Source organism: Agrilus planipennis, unplaced genomic scaffold, assembly GCF_000699045.2.
Source record: "Agrilus planipennis isolate EAB-ADULT unplaced genomic scaffold, Apla_2.0 scaffold2, whole genome shotgun sequence".
Lineage (NCBI taxonomy): Eukaryota > Metazoa > Arthropoda > Insecta > Coleoptera > Buprestidae > Agrilus > Agrilus planipennis.
Window position 1 is genome coordinate 3,636,954 of NW_020442464.1, and position 24,295 is coordinate 3,661,248.

Genomic DNA, 24,295 nt, shown 5'->3' on the forward strand with positions numbered 1-24,295 from the left:
GTTGTAATACAAGAACATAAGTTAATTTAACAAAATAAAAACAAAACTAACATAAAAATACGAAATAACGAAAACACAGACATAAACTCTAGTTAAAAGGTTATCTTCAATTTATTTATATGATTTCAACCGAAGTAATTTGTTATTAAAAATAATAACTTCTTTTATACTTTCCATAAAATTTAAAATTTATTTTCAATTCAATTCAACAGTACAGTGATCTATGTACCTCCTTCTTATACGTAAAATCATATCTAATTTAAAAGGCATTTAAACTACAATATCATAAAATTATTTAATTCATTAATTAAAATGCAAACTGACAATTTTATTTGGAAAATTATCATTAAGTTATGATGTAACATTAACTTCAGATGTTGCAATCCATCAAATAGCATTACCACCTGGTGGTATTACTTTAATTGCAATATTAAAAACGTATTCAACTTCAGCCAAATTCCTTTTTCGAGGGTTTGTGTCAACCCATTCACATATTGGACCAATAGTAAGCATCTTATATCATTTAAAAAAAAATTGTAATTGCAATATTTCGCTGCAAGGTCTATAAAAAAACCCTCATTTACGCCATGTTTTTTAAGCGCCTCCCATTTGATGTACATACTAAGCTATCTGAAGCAGAGCTGTCATCAAAAGGCTCATAATAAAAGAGTAAACCCCATTAAACTCAACTGTAATAGAGGCTTCTATATAATACTTTATTCGCTATCGTAGAACACGGTGCTTGGAATATTTAATTAATTAACAATCCGAATTAATGCATTCATCCGTATTTCTGTTAAATATTATATTATTTATTATGTTTGTCACTACAGTAAGAACGGTAAAAATCAATTTTGATAAAATTAATACATAACATACAAAAGCGTACTTAATTGTAATGCAGAGTTAGTTGTATGTTTTGGGTGATTTTTTTTATTTTAAGATTAATTCAAAATATAACCAATAAATTAAATTTTAGAACACCCTGCTTTAGGCATGTCAAGTAAAGACGTTTAAATGATGGTTTTTTAATTTGTGGAAAACATTTTCGTTTTTAATAACCTTTCTCCTTTGAGTAATTGCTAATACATTACCGTTACCTCAAACCAAACAAAGAGTTAGAAGAGTGAATAAACACAATGAGCATAATACAAAAGTCATTGCTGCTGGCCTAGAATCATTTGTTTAAACTCAAGTTGAAGGCGCAAACGGCTATTCAAACAAAATCATGCTATAAGATACGTTAGGCAAGGTAAGTATTTTCATTTTGTCAAGTTTATTTACGTCTACGAATGATTTAGAAAAAAATTAAAAGGAAATCTAATCGAATGCAGCATTTTAATGTAAACAGAATTATTTATACACAGGTGGAACGACCCATTTTGCGAAAATTTTGACAAAACGCATCAATTAGAAATTGAGAGGTTTGATTTGTTCAAATTTTATTTTGAGAAACGGGCTGATGCATGAGCCACCTTCTGAGTGAAATCACTACTGATTATTAAAGTATTAAACTATTTTCCACTAGACCACGGCCCGTTAGTCCGAAAAATCTTCATCGTATTAAACTACTACTTTTAGAATGATAACGCAAAGGACCCCGGCAGATCCTCATGGAAAATGACCCAGTGTCAAACTCGTTGAAGTTTTGGATTCCGGTGATTCCCAACGTGTAGATCAAGAGTCTCAATAAAATTCATCTTTTTGAGATATGGTCCTTTAAAGTTGCTTCCGAAAGGACTTCCAAGGTACAAGTATATGCGAACGACACCCGCTCGTAAGCAATACGTAAAACAACGTAGTTTATTAATGACTTCAATATTAAACCGCCTGTTGATGGTTTCGTTAAGATGTAAATTTCAAAAAAGTAACTTTCGACAAAAGAAAACATTACCTGCCTCTCATCAATAATGACACATGCAAAAGTTTCTTATAGGTACAAACAATGGAGAAATAAAAAAAAAAATGTTAAAACGTTCATTCAAAAAATATATAGATATCAATACATTGAACAGATAGAATGTTGACATCATTTATAGACCGTCAAAAACAAGAATCATTTAAAAGATAGCGATATAGTAGGGGTCAAACACATTCTTGTTTCAAACGTAAAAGATTGTTGAATATGGTATATATATATAATACGTACATATGTTACGGGAAGCTTACCTTACACAAATAACTATTCATATAATAATAATAGCACTCTACAAAATGAAATGTGATATTTTTCAAAAATATCCATTAAGGATCAAAGAAAGAGGCTCGACACCCAACAAATCAATATCTGTACTTACAGGATAATAACAATGTACTTTCTAAAAGTATTACCAAAACGTAAAAACAAAGCGAAGCAGGGTAACCGTAATGAAGGATCTCAACACGACACAAAAAAAAAACAGACGAGGGCAAAGACTTGTTTTATTATCGATTTAACGTTAACAAACGGATAACACTAATGAAATACCATTTCTTCTACACACTAGACAGTAGTCTAGAATAATATATATGCTGGTCGTATTATGCGGGGTTTCAGTTATGAGATGTACACACCATCGCGAATCTACCGAATAACAATTTCGAGGTTTTTATTATCATTTTTTTTCTCAAAATTGTCAATGTCGGGAAGTATACTTTTTCCTAAACTATTACTTCTATTTCTATGAATTATTTCTGTTCGGCCTGCTAATTTCGAATATAATTTATTTTATTTTTTTGCCAACTCTGCGTTTGTTTTTCATACATTAGAGTCAGTTGTTTCGAAAATAAGGGTAGAAAACATGGTTTTGGACTAAAATTACATGAATATTAATAAATATACAACACCTACAATTTCAAAAAATATTTGAGTTCCTTTTTGTCAAACCGTTCAAATGACACCCTACGTGGCACCTATGTATCAATACGTCTTCTTATTCAAATTACTAAATTGTAAAGGTAAAGAATGAAGTACAAACCCATAAAACCGAAAAATAATGCCAGATGTTTATGATCAATTCCTCTTATTATATGAGAAATGGAAATTCTACCAAACTTGAAAATTCAATTTAAAAAACGAACAACTCGAGAAAGAATTCTGTACCATGAATTTAGTTTTCGTTTTTTTCTTATCACTCATGAAACACACATGTTTATACTTACAAACAAAATTACCAATTCGAAATCGTCTGCCACTAACACAAATTTGTTGGTAATAAAAAATGACAAACTTCTTGAAATACTTATAAAACTTTGACTCTATGATACTACGAGACAAACGGGCAGACACGTAAGAAACTTTCCTTCGTTTTTTAAATTGGAAACGTTAAAATTTTAACTAACTTCGGCGTTTCGTTACATCTACAAAACCCGTACAACCACAACGTAATATAAAAACAACATGTTATGCCCGCAACGTATAAATGCATTAACATCATGTCGTGTTGTGTTGTGGTTTTATACAGTCGATAACATTCTGGTTATTATATGAAAAAAACATCTATAAAGCTTGCACAACCACAAGGTAATATGGCCACAACATAATATGTTCGCAACGTATCAAACCCTAAAATGCATCGACAATATATCGTGGTGTATTGTGGTTTTATACAGTCGATAACATTATGTATATTGTACGAAGAAAAACATTTACAAAACTTGTACAACCACAACGTAATATGGTCCAACATAATATGCCCGCAAGGTATCAAACCCTAAAATGCATAGACAATATGTCCCGTTGTATTGTGGTTTTATATGGTAGATAACATTCTGAATATTGCGTTCGACAAAAATTTCATGATACGGACTGCGAAAATGTTTAAAAGGAATAATTGTTACGATCAATTCAGTAAATTGTTGAATTTTTATCAATCCTTACAGTTATTGTTACGTTGCGATAGCAAAATATAGGATGACCCTGCTTCGCTACACGTAATGGTGTTACTTTTAGTACTTTGTTACTTGACATCAATGTTCAGGTCTCTATGAAAAAATACAGCTTGAAAAGGTGGTTAAAAATTTTTGCGAAAAAATGTGTACAAAATGTAAAAATGTAAAAGTTGTACTCTAAATGAACTTGAGTTTAAGCAGTTCGTAATTATTATTGTATAAGTATTGTTTAGGGCCAGCAACACTCGTGTGCAATTGCTTAAAACATTATGATTGGAAAAAAATGGCCACAAATGCAATGTTATTTTTTGTCTGTTAAGCTGCATTTTTGAAAAATAAAAACTTACCCTTACTTTTATTAACTATTATTGGCTGTTTCACTGTGTAGAGCACAAGTCCAAGGGGAATATAGATAAAAAAATAGTGAAAAATAGAAGTGTCAGATAGAAGAAAAAACTTAAAAGCGATAAAACGAGTGTTTTTTACGAAGTGAGTAAAGTTTTCATTGTGCTAAGGGTTTCGCAGTGCACTTGGACACAAAAAAAAAACTTGCCAAAATCGGAAAATTTTTCAAATAACAAATATGCTACTTGGTAATAATAATAATAATAGTAGTTAAAATATACATGACAAGGCTGTATAATATGGAGTTTTTTCAATCACTCTAATGCAAATTTGATCTTCCAGATGAGTAATTTCAGTGGGACACTTTTTGATTCCGTGGCTAGTTTTCCCGCCAAGATGCGTCAAACTTTTCTTCAATTTTAAACATGCATATGACTCGAATATAACTTATTCGAGCACACTAAATTCGAATATTGCATTATTATCGATATAATTTCAATATTTCTCACCAAAAACATGAATTTTAAATAATGAATATTGAAAAAGTAGTCAAAAAACCGAAGCACTACTCAGAGATACCTCCCTCTGTTCACTTCTACAACAATCTCAACAATATAAGTCATCTCGAAGGACTTTGCATTAATGCGATTTTCTTCGTTCATTTTGATTATATTGACCTAACCAAAAACAATGACCTTATGATATAAATCAACCAGTCAATGTCAAATTTTATAACCACAAAAATAAATAGGTAATATAAATATTAATAATCCAATAAAGCAGGCTAAAATAACTAATCATCTACGGTTTTAAGCAAACATGTCGTATTATCGTAAAAATCAAAAACATCTTACCATCTGTACATCCAAGTAGCATTTAAAAAGGGAACAGAAAAAAAGAATTGAAAAAAAAAATTTTTTTGGCAAGAGTTCGTCAACAAAATGAACAGCAAATTTTGCCGCAGTATTAATCATTAATTATTATATTAAACATTCAATGAATTTACCACCCATAAATGATACAACAGCAAATGTTAATAAATAAATTACTGTACATGGAATATTGTCCTTAAGCGTCAAGCGACAGTTACCATGAAAATATATTGTTAAGAAACTAAGGTTACTTTCTAAATATGTATCCATAATACAATTCAATTCCGTCAACAAAGAATGCATATTTAATTAAATTAATAATTACTACATTACACCGATTTTTGTAAACTCAAAAATGAATTGTATATCAATAAAATTATCGAAAAATTAAAAATCTCATTCTATAATAATCCGCTAGTAAAAAATTCGAAAAACAAAAATAGTTTTCATACTGTAGCGAGCACGAGCGTGTTTGTGTGCGATCGGGTATCCGTGTGTGTGAGCGGCTTATCGATTCGCCGAATAGCCGCGGGTGCCTTTCATGTGCACCGTATTTGTAAATGTGTGTGTCTGCGTTCTGGGAAAGCAATTAAACAGTTCAAAGAAAAAGAAACTCTTCCGGACGGTTCGAGAAGGTTCCCGAACGGAAACAAAAGAGTATTTAAAGGAAGAGACGATCGCCGAGAAGAGTAGAAATAAATTGACCGTTGCAGAAGTGAATCGGGAAATAAATTGACAGTGATAGAAGTGAAATAAATAGCGCAGTGAATAGTGATATATCAACTGTAGTGTAAATAAATAGAATAATTTATAACCTAAGTTAATTTTGTTAAACCCACGAACATTACAATACGTTACTCTTTAGTGAAAAAATATTAAAATCTTTGTAAGTTGCAATCGATAAAATAAAATAAATAGTTACGTATATAATTTTGATCGTCAGATTTACATAAATTTAAACAAAAAATAGTTAAATGTCTTCTATCCAAACCCAAACTTACATTAAAGTAAAACGGTGATAGTTAATAGATAATATCAATGATGCCCTTAAATAAAAAGATTATGTAAATTTAAATTTTAAAAATTAACATAAAAAAAGTATAGAATTGAAGGTATTAATTGAACACCACAAAAATTATTTCCTTACATAGTGAGTTTCATCAGCATGTGGAGAATAAAATATGTAATTAATATTGACCTCTGCTGCCAGTAACATTGAGATGTGTGGACCAATCAGTCAAAGTATGTTATACTGTTATACAGTATACAAATTTAGTTACGACTTTGAAAATTGAACAATTCTTTTCTGACTTCAATTAAAAACAAATACAAAATGGCTACGATGTACCTTCTTCAAAACAAATTAATTATGGGTAGCAATTGGTCATCAAATAGAATCTGATATGTAAAAAAGTAACCTTAGTTTGGAACGCCGTACAGTACACTTTATCAGGCATTGCGATATCGAATAATCGATTGTGGGTGGTGCTACAGCAATGATTAAGTACAACAAGACATACCTTCTTCCAATCCTTCGTCACCGTCTGACACTAGCTCGTCATCAGAGCAAATATTGAGCACGTTAACTAACATTTCGGTAACTTTTTCACCTACGAAAGGTAACGACCACGTAAACACGTCCATAAAATTGGGCAACCAATACGGATGCGGAGAACAGTTGAACTGTCGAATGTTCATCACATTATTTTCATATTTAAGTACGGCGGCCTGCAACAAAAGAACAACGAAATTGCTACGATTTTTTTTTTCGTATTTTAGAACGCGTAGGCATACAGTCAAAAAGAAACAGACAAATACAATTGTGACCAATGTATCGAAACGTAACGTAAAAGTATTTGGGAATCTCATGGGCAGCAAAATGCGTCAGGGACGGACCTTGACTGTTAGCCATGTTGCTCACTACAAACAAATGCAACTCAAGGTCGTGGCCCACGAGATTCTGAATTACCTCTATCTATTTTTATTTAACCCACTTTCTTTAAAGGACAAAAGAACAAAAATTGACTGTTTTTATTTTTCAATTTCCGGTTGCAAGTTTCTGAGATAATGATGCATGAGACTTTGGAAGTGCAAAGTATAATGTACTCTTTCTCAGTACATCCAATAGTCTTGATAAAGTTTCGTTAAAATAAATACTGAAACATTACAGTGCAACTTTTTATTTTTCTAGAATGAGCTCACGAAAGCCATCTCAGAAAAATTGCGAATTCAATTTTGTATTTAAAATATTCAAACTATTCTCGTCGTAAAATGAGCAGTTCTTTACTTTTGATCATTTATTGACATTCAAGGCGTTAAAAGTATATATTTGGAACATCGCTATGCACAAGTACAAAACGTTAGAAGCGTTTCAGATCTGGTGTTATAGGGGGATGACAATTCCGCGAAGAGAAATTAAAATATATTAAAAAGACTAGGAGAACAAAGGGCACTACGGAAATGTAAAAATAAAAGGACGGCATCGAGATGGTAGGACATTTTCTGAGACATGAAGGACCAGTTAGACGTACTAGAAATAGGAGTAAAGAGGGGAAAATAAGATTACTGTTCGCAAATACTCAAGGGTATAGAATGAATATTTTAGTTTTCGGAAAATGTAAAGATCGAGTCAGGATTAAAACGAGGGGTCTCGAGTCCAACAAGTGTTACGACTATTGATGAAGAAGACATTTAAAATCTGTCTCTATTCGAATATCTGTCAATTTAATACCGATACTTTTTCAATTTGGAGACAGCAACAGGGCTGTTCTTGCCAATAAAAAATAGCGTCGCTTAAATTGTTAGGGCAGGTATCCTTCAAATCCCGTATTATAAATTATTCTATTGTTTTATTGATCACATTTAGTTTCCACAGCTATATACATACTTTTTTATTAATAAATAAAAGGTTGCGTGTCGACGCAACAACTGTTTAACTTTTGTTTGCCGTTTTGGTTAAAAAAATCGCCTGCTGACCTTCAAGTCCATATGTTTAAACCATGGTTAATGTTTTATGACATCAAAATACAAAAATCATCGAAAAAGTACAGGTTTTTCATAAGCAAAAAAGTTTAATGATCCCACTCGTCAAAAAATGATGCTTCCTATAAATGTTGTTCATACGCGACAACAACATTCAAAATACGATATATTTTATAGTGGAAGTGAAGAAAATAAATTTAGCATATGACTGGCGCAATAAAATCTATTTTTAAATTATTTAACGTTCTTGTTTGAATAAGTTTCTATTATTTCAGAACTGAAACTAATCAAGGACTTATCTATATGACAAAATTATGGATAATCAATTATATGTTAAATTTTTAAAAACTGTCCGGATTTTAAACCTAATTCTGTTGGACTACAGGAAAAAAAAAAGTACCTAATACAAAGTCAAAACTCAGGCTAAAAGACGATAACGATAATTCTCAAAGTTAACAACCCTATCTTGAGCCCGCTCCTTGTGGATTGCTTATTGATCAAAAAAAGAATTATTTGGCTTACTGATATTAATTGTAATCGTATTTTATTGAATTACGAGATAACATTTACTTTTGAAGGGGAGTTTCCCTTAAAGGGACACCTGTGGTGCACAAACAACTGTCAGTTGCAGGGATCTGTCCAAATAAATTTGCTTTTTATTTAATTATTCGCAATTTTGAAAGTCATTAAAGGTATACTATTACGCATTCATTAGTAATTATGTCTATGTATAATTTTTGTTAGAAAGAAAGGGAATATCTTACCTTATTATTATATACATCCAGGTAATTTGGCGCCGAAAAAATTGTTATAAGGGAGGGGAAGCCTGTTGTTTGACTTTTTCTGTACATACGGTATCTGAAACAATACAAACATTTATTTAGGTACAGGTGAAATCTTGCCATTTTCTTTTTTCAAAATAGCAATAAACCACCGGATGTTTGTGGCAGTCACAATTCATTATTAACTAAACATCAGTTATATTCTGTTGGTTCTCCTTCAGGGGTGCAACAACGTTACAGTTTGACTGGGTGCTCCTGTCATAATACTATAAATATTTATATACTGCGGGTGTGGATAAGCTTAAAAGATCGAGTTCGGCTGTTCATTTACCAGCTTGAACTATTTGAACCGAACTTTCAAGTTGGGTTATTATCTGAATCGACTGGAACTGACTGGGAGCCGAACCCAATCAAGTGGGTGCTCGGGCACCCGTGGACCCCCCTTGTTGCGCCCCTGTTCTCCTTATACATTTAACTCGTAATTAACAGTTCCGATTAAACAATAATGTAGCGAGCACGAGTGTGCTTGTGTGCGATCGGGCACACGTGTGCGTGAACGGTTTATCGATTCGCCGACTAGCCGCGGGCGCCTTTCTTCATGTGCGCCGTATTTGTAAATGTATGTGTCGTACCTGCGCTCTGGGAAAACAGTTAAACAGTTAAAAGAAAAAAGAAACTTTCCGGACGTTTCGAGAAGGTTCCCGAAAGTAAACAAAAGAGGAAGAGACGATCGCCGAGAAAGATGAAATAAACTGACCGTTGCAGAAGTGAATCGAGAAATAAATTGACAGTGATAGGAGTGAAATAAATAGCGCAATGAATAGTGATATATCAACATTAGTGTAAATAAATAGTTTTTGTCGTTATCAGTCTTAGAAGTAATTTTGTTAAACCCACAAACATTACAATAATATCCTGGATATCGAGAGTAGATCTAAGGAATTCTTCCATCTTTTGACTAAACGTTTTAATGATCCAACTAGTAACAATCAACAGACCTAGCTGTCGTCTTATGTACACAAATTTTTGCTAACATTTCGTAACCAAAAGTTTTCGATGTACTTGTTACTTTTATTGTCTCGTTTGGCACTGGAACAACAGTCAATCACTTACGAAAATAGCGTTCGAAATGCATGTGTCTCAAGTCAGTAAAATAAATTAATGGATCAGTCCTTAAAGATGAATGACCCACCTGTAATGGTAATAGTATTGATTTATCTCCAAACTTGGCAAAGCTGTTTTATCTGTTTCGCTCGCCGCTTCGTTCTTGATTAATTACTTATCCAGAGAACAATCGATTTTCTTTAATACATCATGTAACTTACATACTTCCAAATACATGACTTTCAAATTTCCACTCACGTCATATATTAAATCTTTGAAAGTGGAAAATAAAGGTGGAGCACTACCAAAGACATAACTACTATCATTATCCGCCATTTTGGGTCCAGCCAATAGAAATGATAGCGGTATATATAAATCAGTATCTCCAATTGAAATAAAAATGCAACCTGCTGCTGTTATTTCAGTTTATTTTAAAATCTACTCATACTTGATATTTTGTAGTGGACTTCTATTGTTTGGAATAATAATAATCTCCTGTTTACCTATTGTCTTTGATCAGGGCCCAAAATGGCGAATGGTAATACTCACATGCCTTAGTAAAAGATAAAAGAGTATTAAAGATAATTAAAAATAATTTTAATAACAATTTAATTGTAATTTAACAAAATTCTTATTGATATATTCGTAGTGATCTCCTGATGAAGCCAAGAATGCTGGCAAAAATTTGAGAGCTTAATATATGTCAACTACACCAAGAGATGGCATTAAACATACAAGAAATGGACAAAAAAGGAACCCGATAAATCGTAGGTAGGAAACTTTCTTCTCCATATTTTCACTTCTTCAAACATTCAACAAAACAGTGGCGTTTTTTCGACCGTATGATATTCAAAAGTAGCCACATAACAAGTTTAAAACAAAGAATGTTCGCATTTTCGTGCAAGGTCTCTAAATTGCTCCGTATATCAGATTTCTTTAAAACAGAAGGCTACAGCGATAAAATGCTAATGCGAGCTTAGTTCGTTTTGCATAATAATTAGAGCGTTTTTTAAACGCGCTGAAATAACAGTTCTAATGCAGTTTTAACTAAGTTTTATCATACACGTCAGGCTTATTTACTTAACAGCTTACTAGCTTTTCCCTTACTTTCGCCAACTTTTCTTTTCCTTTCCTGCGGTTATGTCAATATGTATCTAAAGCTCTCAAGAGAATGACGCTACAGCTGAAATTGCTTTTAAGGTAAATTCAAGTAGATAAATGTGGTGATACACTCAATTTTTATTATACAGGCCTTTGCAAATACCTATGACAAAAACTAACTTCAATAAAAGATGTACGTTCTTCTTTGAAGACACTGGCCTACATATTTTCAGATGTTTCCGTTTTCTCCTGGGCCTGCCTGAAATTTCCCAACTGAGATCATCATTTGAAAATAGACCAATGGCTAAAGCACAGGTCTACCGCGCCGGAGAGCGCGAGTTCGAATCCCAAAGTGTGGTCAGACTTTTTTTAGTTCTTTTTTACATCTGTCCTAAACAATACTCGGTTTTTCACATATTAATTTCTATATACCTATACACATAACAGTTAATTTTCTTTGGGAAAGTAAAATAAATACGATACGTATAAAATAATTAAATTTTATCAAGCCCAAAAATTAATTTATACTTTTAAGTGTTCGTTGAGTGGTTCTTTATTAAACGAAAAGTAAACAGCCGCTACCATCGGGACAAGGTAACTAATTAACCATCCACAGGTTCGACCTTTAGCTTTTCAAAGTCGTAGAAGGCAAGCAGGTAAGCAGTTCATGCATTATATACGTTTCGCTGCGAAAAAGGATTTATGAGCCATCGTCCTGAATGGAAAATCGATGTAAACGATACAACACGTACATGGCCAACTCGGAACGGGCTGCCATATACAGAGAGAGAGAGACTCCATTAAGAAATCCTGATAAAAATAGCTACATTTATAATTATAATTCTAATTACATTACATTAATCCATTCTATTTTTCGGTAGGTAAAAGGATTATGTCTCTGATTATAAATTTAGAAGGTTTGATCTCATAGTTAGACAAAACAAGCAGCAAAGTCTGACACGGGCCAAATTAAGACGGCGAAATCGACAATAAATTTTTCAACTGAATGAACGCCATTTTACTGTTCTATAAAGGGTAGAGAGAGAACATCTCCTCAAGCAGATAAATCTGGAAGAAATCAGGAATGAGGGAATTGCAACACATGTTATATAGATAGTAAAATAGCTCCTCTCTTTCTCTCTTTTTCTCCAATAATTTATTGGGCACTTCGCCTTCCTAAATTATCCCAGATATATATAAAATGCACGCCCCGTATACACAGAGTTACTTCAGCGTGACCACCGTGAAATAGCATTGCCAACAGTAATAAAAATCACCTTTTCTTTACTTCCACTCCCGGCAACACTGATAAATATTAATGGCTTCTACAAAACAACCCGAAGTAGTTGCACGAATAGTAACAAAGTGAGAAATATTCACTGCTTATGACGATTCCTGTAACTAAAAATTCAAATACGTGCCCATAAGCTACCTATTATTACACACACACATGCTTCTTTTTTTAATTAACCTAATTATTTAGATTTTAACGACTCTATTTCAGAGAAGTATATGCTAACATTTCATAATGAGTCTTATTTAACTAACGAGAACGCTTTTTATACTTGCACCCCCTTAAAATTTTTAAATATAACAAACTAAATGGTGACTCAGTGTGAAAGATAAAAGAAAAACGCAGTTCGCTTGAGCAAAGGGAGATCATTGATCTACTAAGTCGTTAGCATTACATTGGAGATAACAAAGCCGTATTTAAAGCGTCTTAAACGCCACATAATACTTTACGATAGAGCAAGTGGTTTAGTTTGCTCTCGAGTGAGCAATATGAACTGCAATACGTTTCGAACATAAAAAATTTATGAAAAGAAAAGACATTACCTATAAGAAAATTCAAACTAAGAACTTATCAAAAAAATGACTGGATTGATGGATGCAATATTAAAATTGTTTTGTTTAGTTTTCCGTGTCTTCTGACTTTTCATTAATGGTGAAGAATCTTGGTCAGAGAACGGAATAAAAGACTTAATTCATCGTAATGGTAAAATTATCAAACATGAAAACTCAAAAGAACATTTGAAAAATATGTTTTAATCTGAAAATATCAGAAAAAAGTAATAAAAATAATAGAACTATACTTCGTTTACTTTCTATAGCGATATGACCTTCAGTTTGACCGGCGCAAAGTAGAAAAGAACAACACTAGGGTAGAAAAGGAAAGAGACAACTTTCGGCCAAACTCTTAACCGGTGAGAAGCGTATAATCCGTACAGTACTGCGCGGAAAAATTGACGATTTTATCCACTACAATTGCATTGCTCAAATGTGCTGTTATTGGTACCATTTACTACTGAAAATATCAACGAGATGTTTATTTATATTTGAAGACATATTAAAGGCTTTAACGCTTGTTTTCGACTCGCACTACTATTCATGATTGAACAAAACTTTTGGCAGGTACTGTATGAAAAAGTATGTTTAATGAACAAGAGTCGAGAGTATAATGAGCTTTTTTCTCCCTACCTACGATTTTACTAGCGTGCATCCAAGACATTGGAAGGGGGCACATCGCTAGAGAAAAAAAATGAAGTATAGTAACTTTCACATTTTTTTATTTTTACCACGACAATTGTTTTGCTATCACAGTAGCTTTTTCAAGTAAAGTGTTACACTGTGTAGCTTTTATTTTTTGCACCTACTACGTACTTCTGAAATGTGAACAACCCCGAGCAGCCACTGCGCTAAAGTTTAAAATGCAAACTCGCTGTTGATTTATTTAAAATTTATGGATCAGGGAATTGAGTTAGCGAAGTTAGTATGACAAGGAACATAATTCTGTTTCGTTACGAATGAACGGGATAAAACAGAAACTAAAACTCTCCATTCATCGTATTATTAAAGTTTTGTAACAGATGGGCAAACTATATCCTCTTGTGTTACTAATTGTAAGTGGAACAACTTTTCAACTTAAAGGGTCCATTGTTTGAAATTTTAATTAAAACGAAAAGCCAAAGGGCAGGAAATTAAACAATCGAATATTTTCAATAAAATAACCGTCACCGTGAGATTAATGTGTGAAATCGGTCCATTTAATAAAATTATGTCTTTTTTTGGAAATTCTCGTATTGAAAGAAATATAATATTGAAGAAAACATTGAAAAGTGAAAAACGTGTAAATAGGAATCTTATCGTATGTAAAAGATTTTCTATCTTTTGTTTTTTTAAATGTTCTTTCATTCTTGTTTATAAACTCCGCCCCACTTGACCTACATAACATTAATTTATTTACAATTAATTTTGTAAATTCTGCTTTTATTTAAAATGCCAGTGTTTTGTTAAATATTAACGAACAATTTTCCTACATTACATTTACGTACGGGGATGGTTTTTATTCGCAACTTTTCATGATTATCGAATATTTTTTTTCTAACGTTACCAAACAAACACGACTACAACTGCGCTGCAGGTAGGCAATACCTTTCAATCAACTGTATACGCAATTCCATCGCAATTTTCATTTGCACCTATTCGAAATATATACCATCCATCAACTTTTCACTTCACATTGTTTATTCGTTTCTCTCCGTAATTTTTTCTGAACACATTCATGACGAATTTCCAAAATTCCCTAGAGAAACGACGCTTCATCATCGGGTTTTTAGGGAAGTATAAGGCGTGTTCAAAAAGAAACAGAACTTTTGAAATAGAGCGCCAGTTAATATGTAGTTCTCGAGATTCAGACAACTTCACAATCTTGAAGAACGACCTAGCCAAAAACCCACGTCTCATCATTTATTCATTCTTGATTTTCATAAATCATGGGACGAACTCTCTCGCCATCATCTGTTGATGTGGAAGATCGTCCATCCTTGGAATCGTTACTACCGACCAACATTTTGTCGTGTTCAAATGTTCAAAACAGTAATAATATGTTTGGCTAACACCACGCGCGCGGCTAACTTCATACTATTGAATTTTCTTTAGATGTGCGCGCGGAATTTCCGTTTCATTCTAAAATTTCACTCTTAACGCCCCAAAAATAGTATAAATTCATAAAGAAAACAAACTTAATTTTATATTTACCCTTTTAAAAGCATATTCAGTAAAATACCTCCTCGTAAGCTCAAAAACATTATGTAACAAGTTTCGTCCTATATTTTATTTCGCGTCAGCCTATTGGTATTCATAGAGTATCGGCCACATTTCGGGATTTCTTCCATTTCTACTTTCAATGTAATATTGTATTATAAGAAAGGTGGCAAATAACTGAAAAGTAATGACTATAAAAGCCAGAAAGCAACAGATGTTCCTTCCACGAATTTTCTTTTTATCTGTCAGGTTTTACATAAAAAAATGAATTGGAATTTGCACATGTGTAACTTTCCACTTTTAGAAATATTTATTTAAATAGGGGAATTTAGCTACGAAAAAAACCAAAACATTAAAAAAAACAATAACATTTAAGAATTAAAAATTATGGATTATTCGTTTAAAAAATATCATGATTTGAAGACCTTTGAACTAAAAATCGCCAGATAAAGTAAATAATTGAATAAAAATAGTAATAAATTAAGATCGTAGGTATTGGACAGTCTCAAAATGAATACAGTATATTTGCTGGAGTTTATTGTTTTTTTACTCCAACTCATTTTAAAATTTTTAGAAAAGACACAGGGAGACATCATTTTTCATAAACTAAATACTTTTGGTTACGCTATTAGCTGTAGTAAAACCTAATGCGTGATAACAATCACTAGTAAAATCAGAAATTATGACAAATATGTTAGAGTTGAGGAAGGTTAAAAGTACGAAATTTCAATTTCGATATTTTTACAGTGAGATTTTATCTACTAATGTTAATAAATAATCATTTGTTTAATATCATCATCGTCTTCAATTCGGTATCTTGTTGGACACTTACTCTATCGTAAGCAATCTTCACATTTTCGGAAAACTAACCATTTTAGAACAGTGGCCTAACTTCGGTCCCTCTCTACCCCCAAATTACTCCTGTTTCATAGTGCACTACATATCTACTTAGTCCTTCATGCCTCCTACCTGACGCTTCTAACTTCAAACCGTACACATTTCGCAGAATCGAGCTCAAAACATATACTAATAACATTAGCAATTGTAAATTAACCGTTGCCAAACCTAGAAGTCATTTTTGTTAAAAACAATTCAATCCTGATTTATTCTTTGTTGAATGTCTCCACCCTAAGTTACCTGACTTCCTAGATATCGAAAATGGTCGACTTCTTCTCCTTTGTATATTTTGTTTTATTTTATGTTGAAAGTTGAAAAAGAGATTCCACGTTATTATAAAATATTATACTAATTTTCATAAATGATACTTATTTTCGTTAATTAGGTCAATTTCCCCGAGACTGTACGCTAAGAATTAAGCTATGAATTAATTCACTATTTGTCACTATAATGCAACTACTTCGCTGAAACTCCAATTAAACAGAAGCTTATATAACAACCTAATTTCCAGTTTATTGTCAAACTTTCGAATGAGGTGTAACTTTTAGACTATGATATGGCGAACAGTTAAAAGACGAAACTACTGTCGAGATAGTGTCATAAAATTACAGAACTCTGTTCATTCCATCAGTTTACATGAAAACAACATTGCGTCTTATTACAGTTCTTTATAAAGTTTTACATCTAATAAGAACATTTTGAGTTACAGCAGTAAATCATGAATCTGCTTCGAAAGATTATAATTATGCTTAAACGTTAGAAATGATTAAACCATTAATAAACATACAGGGTTTGTCCGGAAAGTAATAGGACTGACTCAAATTAAAAAAATTTATTGAGCCAATCATTACAATTCTTTAAAAACTTTCAAAATAGGCTCCTTCTGCGTCGATGCAGCGCTGCCAGCGCTATTTCCAAGCATTGAACGCGTCACGGAAGGCATTCTCCGGAATAGCCTTAAGAGCCGCGGTGCATGCTGCTTGGATCCCCTCTGTCGTCTCAAAATGCTTGCCTTTCATCGGCCTTTTCAGGCGAGCAAATAAAAAAAAGTCCGGGGGGCCACATCTGGGCTGTAGGGCGGCTGCGGAAGCGTTGGGATGCCGGCCTTGGTCAGGTAGCTGTCCACAAGAAAGGCGGTGTGAGCCAGGGCGTTGTCGTGTTGCAACTTCCAGTCGACTGCGATGTCTTGTCGGACCCGATTGACCCTTCGTTTGACTCTCTTGAGCACTTCCACGTAAAACTTAGCGTTGACGGTTTGTCCAGGAAGAACAAATTCATGGTGGACGATGCCTTTCATGTCAAAAAAGACAATGAGCATCGTTTTCACTTTGGATTTGCTCATACTTCCCTTTTTTGGGCGAGGAGACGCTAGCGTGTGCCATTCGGAAGATTGCCTCTTTGTCTCGGGATCATACTCAAAGATCCATGACTCGTCACCTGTGATTACGTTATTCAAAAATTGGGGGTCACTTTCACACATGTTTAAATTTTCTTGGCACACTTCCACTCGCCGCAATTTCTGGTCGTCAGTGAGCACTTTTGGGACCATCTTCGCGCACACCTTGCGCATGTTCAAATGCTCCGTCACAATGTCATGAACCACAGATTTTGGTAAATTTAATATCTGGGCAATTAAACGAATACTTAGTCGACGGTCCGAGTTCAAAACTTCGCGCACACGAGTCACATTGTCGGTGTTTGTCGAAGTCGAAGGTCTTCCAGCACGGTCTTCATCGGCGACCTCTTCCCGGCCCTCTGAAAAGGCCTGGTGCCACCGAAATGCACCACTTCTTGCTAAAGCAACATCTGGGTAAGCCTGCTTGATCATATCAAACGTCTCTGTCGCAGATTTACCAAGTTTCACACAGAATTTAATCGCGTACCTGTTCTGACTCTCCAGGTGCTCGGAGACAACTCACCAGCCGCTCGTTCGTTAGCTAGGAATGCCCTCTACCGAATCCAGTCGGTGCGCGCACGCTCCGAAGTACAGTCGCGGCGGAAGGAAATCAGTCCTATTACTTTCCGGACAAACCCTGTATGTATATGTATATCATAAAAATTCCTATGTTATTTTAATAAGGCATTCAGCGTCTCTCTCTACAAAATTATTTTCTTTTCACATCAAATATTTAAAACCTTATAAATTCCATCTCAATGATAAACCTTCAATATCTAAGACGCTGTCGTTTAACAATCACCAATCTTTTGACGTTTTACAATGAATTTCCACCAAGTGGAAGTAGATTCAATTATCCAATTATATCTTAATTTAAAAAAAATATGAAAAGACATGCGCCCGTCAATGATAATTATCACGAAAATTGGGTATATTGTAGCTATCGCGCCTTTATCGGAAAAGCGCCGAGATGCGGAGAAAAATTGATGAAACTCCATTACAATCAATAAAATTTATTTTTTTCTCCTCGTATCGCATCTTCGCTTCGATTTTGTTCGATTCCGCGTTGTGCGCGTTGGCCTTTACACTAATTCGTCGTGTTGAGCACGTTTAAAGGCCTATGCATACTATGAAGAAGAGAAGCGAATAGATGCGCGGACAAAAAACTTCATTGATATTAATGGAGTCGAGGGTGCGGTTATATATGTACATATTGGAGACAGTTAAAATTCAACAAAGTAGCCTAACAATTTTCCATTCTGTAAACACAAATAAAAAAAGAATACAAAAACCAACGTAAAGAGAAATAACATTTTTGCATAGCCCTCTGGTAAAACATCGATTTGCTGAAGTTTTTAAGCAAGGGTCTCGCGCCCCTAGTGTATAAATAATTCAAGAAAAAAAAAAAAAGAATCCCGTCACTACAGTGAGTGGCTGATTCCAACTTCAAACGCTCAACAAACAGTCTAATAGAAAAGGCAAAAAAGATCGTGAAAGCAACACAAACCGCTTAGATTTACAAATCCGAGTAGAAGTCTACAAAATAGTCAAGTAAAACAATACAAAACTGCAGATATCTTTCAAAATCGATAACAATTCTTCGATGCGTTTAATGCGGAGCAAATAGAGAAATCGTTTCCGGCAATCTCATTTATCGAGATATCTCGTTCTTATTCCACCAGCAAGCAATCAACTGCGTATATAGAACAAATCAGTTTCCTTTCGAGTTATTCGCTTAATGAATTTACATGATTGGTGTTAGTGGATAAATCGCAAATCTGCTCTTATACGATCATCCGTTTGGGGCGCTCGAGTTCGACTTCGTCGGTTAATTAAACAATTTGCTTAACATCGATTTCTCGTTTCCAAGCTGCATTCATACTGCAACCACCGTATCATCTGCAGTAAAATCTTTTTCGAATGCGCAATAATACGAGAGCAAGTTGTCGAAAAATATGCTTCTAACTTTTATCTCATGTTACTTCGTCATGTATGTACATTGAATTTAACAAAAACCGCTTAGAACAACTTCACTTATACATAGCGTCGGTCCGCATGTAACAACAAAATCATTACCTCTAAAAAAGCTCAAGTTTTAATACTTTATAAGTTTCAAATTCGTCAAAGTGGTCAAAATTTCCAAGACTGCCAAAAAGTCCTGGCAATTTTAGTTATATTGGAAACGTCGGCCATGAAATCCTGCTTATAACGAAGTCTAAGTGTAGATTTATCTTTAGAAGTTACCTTTTATTTTAACATTAATCGGTTGTAAAATAATTGCAGAATTGCTTATAACGTCTGAAGATACACCCTAACCTAATCTAACCAACCTCTGCAAAAAGTCAAATTTTAATACGTCATAAATTTCAAATCCGTCACCGTGGTCAAAATTTCAACGTCTGCAAAAAATTTCCGACAATTTTAGTTATATTGCAAACGCCGGCTATGAAACCTTACATTTGCTTATAACGAAGTGTAGATTTATCGTTAAAAGCTTTCATTTCTTCATTAATCGGTTTTAAAATAATTACAAAATTGCTTGTAACGTTAGATTGTTATAGCGATTGTTTTATTGTTGTTATAACCGGATTTTACTGAAACTGAGGCTCCCGTGTTTTCCTGTTAATATTATCATTATTATTACAGTTTAACAATACCTTACATTTATCACGCCTCGTCCTTTTATTTGAATAAGGATTTAGCAGTTTTTTTAGGGTAACAATTCAATTATAAGTTATTTGCTTTGTAACCTAAACGTTGCGATTGCATTTTCGCTTATAAGCGATCGGTTATAAATCACGCCATTTTTAGTCATCGTGGTGAGCGAAGATATTTATAACTTTATTAAGTTTCATTCTGTAGCGATCTTTGTTACAGGACAAAATATTCGGAACTTCGAGGCAGATTAACGGATGATATCACTTTATTTGGTTTATGAAGTCTGTCTCTGAGGAAATTCCTTCGTATAATAAATGGCACAATAACACAAGGCGTTTTCAGAGAAATCGCGACGCTACGCGTTCCCATCAAATAAAAGAATGTTCGGGATTAACCTTAAGTGCAAAAAGACACATAAGCCTTTTATCAGGCAGTGAAAGTAAACAATATGATAAAATGTTATCTTCAGCATTTTCTTTTCTCTTCTGTTTTTCTGGAAAAACCGACGAAGACGCCGCAAAATAACGACAACGGCTAGTATGTGTGTGTAGGCAGCGTAGGACTAAGGTCACCCACCCTGATGTGACCGTTTGCTACACCATTTTATCGAATTTTGGCGTTTTAGATGCAACTGTGTAAAATGCAGGCGAATTAAGGGCGGTTATACACGGAGCCGATCCGACTGACGCCGGAACGACGCCAGTTGGCACTAAAAATCGGGTACATATAACTATTGTGGTAATATTTACTGTCCCCACACGATCCAGTACCAGTGTATGCCGTACATGTGATCGATTTACTATGGGTACAAGAAAAATAAGGGTCGAGTCGGATCGGATCGGATACTCTAGAAATGAGAAATTCTCGTGCACGTGTAAACACACCTTTCTCCGGATTGTAGGTACTGTTGTACGAGGTCCGCTAAAAAAGTATAGCGGTATATGAATATCTCTTACTTATACCGACGAAGTTCGGCCATGTTGAATATTCAGTTAATTTTTGACAGCTGCTTTGCTTGCACGTGTTTTGGCTGGTCTTCGATTGAATAGATCAAAGAATCTGTATCAAATTTTGTATGTGAGGGCCTAAACATATCGATTGGCTCCTGGCAGATAGCCGGTCTCAGACAGTTTTAACGATAAAGATCTATTAACAACCGCAACAACTTAAGTAAATAAAAAGCATTGAAAATCCTTTTGTCTTTATTTGTTGGTTTGCAGTTTTTTGTTCCTTTATGACTTTTAATACCTAATTCTGCAATAGTCGCTATTTCCCGTTGAAATAAAATCAAATTTACGACATAAACAGTACACATGTAGCTGTACCGGAAATTCGAGCCATAATTAAATTACGGCTCGTCGTTGTCGGAATTCAATTGCACCCGGTGAACGGCCTTATTTCGTTCTGTGTTCGTATAAAATGACAAAGGATGCTTTTTTCTTCCTTTCTTTGCGAAAGAACACGCGCTCGATTAAAAGCGAAATGTGAAATTGCTGAACTGAAAAAGAATTGACAGCGGACATTCGTCAGATAGTGAATTTTGTATTGAAGAGATTCGTTCGCCAAAAAATTGTGAATTGTCATATAAATGTATCCTCGATTGATATATCGAAATCACCGTGGAGTAAAGAAATGGAAATGTCGCATTTATTACGGTCGAATGAGAAAACGAAACAGCGTTTCGTAAGTATTTTTGAGAAACGGACGGTCGCAATATTAGGAATATTGACAGGCGAAGAAAATGTCGAAAAAAAAAGCAATATCTCATATTTTAATAAATACACTTACCCTGCATCTTGTGCTTCGTGTGCTCTAATTATGGATAATAGGTTATTGTTCTGAAGAAAATCACAACAAGCGGCGTAACTGTAACAAAGAAAACAAAAGGTAAATCCTTAAATGTTCACACATTCATTGACTGATTTAAACGCAAAGGGTTAAGTTGATCTGTGCATTTTTGAGACGTATATATTTGAGAAATATTTATAATATTTGTAAGTTCCAAGTTAACGCTTAATTTAGAAATTCGAAAAAGGTTGTCAAAAGAGTACGTTTGGAGTACGGCACTGAACGGGTGCGAAATATGGACAGTCAACGCAGCGGAAAAGAAAAGGTTAGAAGCGTTCGAAATGGGGTGTTACTGGCGAATTATGAGGATACCGTGTATAGAGAAAGGTTAGAAATGAAGAGGTATTAAAAAGAATAAGAGAACACAGGACTCTATGGAAGTCAATAAGAAATAGACGAGATAGGTTGGTAGGACACCTTCTCAGGCGTGAAGGTGTAGTCAGAGACATATTAGAGGCAGAAACAGGAGTTAGGAGGGGTAGAGGTAGACCTAGATTAGATTACTGTTCGCAAATAGTTAAGTATGTGGGATGTTTAAGTTTTAGGGAAATGCGAAGATTAGCTCAGGATAGGAAAGAGTGGAGGTGCATGACCAACCAGTCTTAGGACTGACGACCTTATGATGATGAAGTTTCAAGTCAATACCGCATAGAGTCTCTTATTAGGGTAAAATACGTGTTTTATTCTTTGTTTTAAATACTTGGTTCCCACTTGGTCACTAACTTGTGGTAGCCACTGAAGCCACTTGTTTTCGAGCCACAAGCTGCGGTAGCAGCCCGTTCTCACCATATGAAGCTTGCGGCGCCAATTTTTATTAATTGCTGTCCCTAGGCACCGTTTCAACTGTGGCCACTTTTACACAGTTGTATTACAACCCTTAGTTAGGACCGTAAATCTTTCAAAAATGGCAGACTACGATGAGAAAAAATTGATTAAAAGTGGCGATCACTAGCGTCATACAGTAGCATTTAGTGGCGGACACAAGTGGCCCAGTTTGCGAGCTAAAAAAAACATTTTTCAAATTTAACGTTTGTTTGTTTAATGGTTAGTAAGCAACAGAATTGTTAAATAAATGTTTAATACACGAGATAATTGATTTAAAAAATTATTATTGCTCTAGATATGACAAAAATCCTGTTGATATTTCGAAGTTCCATTTTGTCATATGCTGCAACAAATGTAACTTTCATGTATTGTATGTATTCACATTTGTTTTATCTACTACGAACTAACATAAAACATTCAGATCTAGGAATGAAACCGAAGTGAGTAATATGTACTGTAAAGCATAAAACTGACTATTACACTGAAAAAACTGTAGCAAAGGCGGCTACAAAAATTTATGAAGCTTGAAGCATGAAAAGGGTAGTAATTTCGTTTGGAAAACAGTGTGCGTATAACATCAGCACATAACGTCAAACGGCTACGATAACGGGGATTGTAGCAATAACTCAGATTGACTTCAGTATTATAAAAAATAATATGATACGTTTTCACAAAAAATGGTAGTTTTGGTCTAAAACTAGTGGACCTCAAACCAAAAAAAGGAAAAACAATTGGAAATGTAACGCCTTATTTAAAATTTTCTAGATCTTATTGGTCTTTTTTACTTACAAAAATAACAAATAAAATTACGAAATCCTCACCACACTTATATGCCTGACGCTCGCAGCTGGCGGAAATTTTAAAAAGGGCAGTTTTAGATATAACATTTACAACCCTTTTCATTCAGTATTCAGGGGCGTAGATTAAATATTTAAAAGCAGGAATCAATTTTAAAATTAAATTAAAAAATGAACTTATTCGATTGGTTTTCTTGTCGTAGATATTTAAAGTTTATATAAAAAAGAAATAGCTGTAAAATGTCACTGTCTTTTTTATTTTCTTAAGTTGTCTTCTATTCTTTATTTTCCAACCACCCAGGATCCCTCTAAGGAAGCTGAAGAGCGCCTTCCGCCCTACCTTCCCACTTTGCACTACAATGTACGTCAGAGGCACGGCTAGCCCACCAACATTAGTGAGTGGATTAGTTAGTGAGAATGAACATCCACAAGTTTTTTTTTATTAGTTCTCAGTATTAATAACTGACGTGTCTGAATATTTTTATAACCTGCCCATAAAAATACATACTTAGATTTCTACTTCCCCTTCAAAATCCTCTAAATCAACTAAACCAAAATAACACTTAACAAAATACGTACTATAGGGTTGTTCGGAAAGTCATTTCGTTTTTTTTTGTGGAAATGAAAGACAGTTTACGTATAATAAATAAATACTTTATTAAATTATATATTGACCGTTCTGGTCCAACACCTTTTGCCATCTTTCTGGTAGTAGCATAATTCCACGCTCATAAAATTTTTGGTCTTTGCTGGCAAAAAACTGATCGAGGAGGT

The 24,295-nt window shown here is 34.0% G+C and overlaps 1 protein-coding gene across 8 annotated transcripts in view; it reads right to left on the bottom strand.

Moving 5' to 3' along the window:
- Positions 1-24,295, bottom strand: part of LOC108734258 (serine/threonine-protein phosphatase 2B catalytic subunit 2-like) — a 127,268-nt gene that overhangs the window by 15,089 nt on the left and 87,884 nt on the right. For 4 of the 8 annotated variants that reach the window (XR_003232426.1, XM_025980911.1, XM_025980910.1 and 1 more), the window contains exons 7-10: positions 21,840-21,917; positions 8,834-8,927; positions 6,608-6,815; positions 4,218-4,250 (exon numbers count right to left, since the gene is read on the bottom strand). Coding sequence is in view for 7 of the 8 variants with exons in the window: in XM_025980911.1 (XP_025836696.1) it covers positions 4,218-4,250; positions 6,608-6,815; positions 8,834-8,927; positions 21,840-21,917 (413 nt within the window). In the remaining variant the exon portion in view is untranslated. The remainder of the gene's footprint in view (positions 1-4,217; positions 4,251-6,607; positions 6,816-8,833; positions 8,928-21,839; positions 21,918-24,295) is intronic. The other 4 variants (XM_025980913.1, XM_025980912.1, XM_025980914.1 and 1 more) reach the window with 2 other exon arrangements.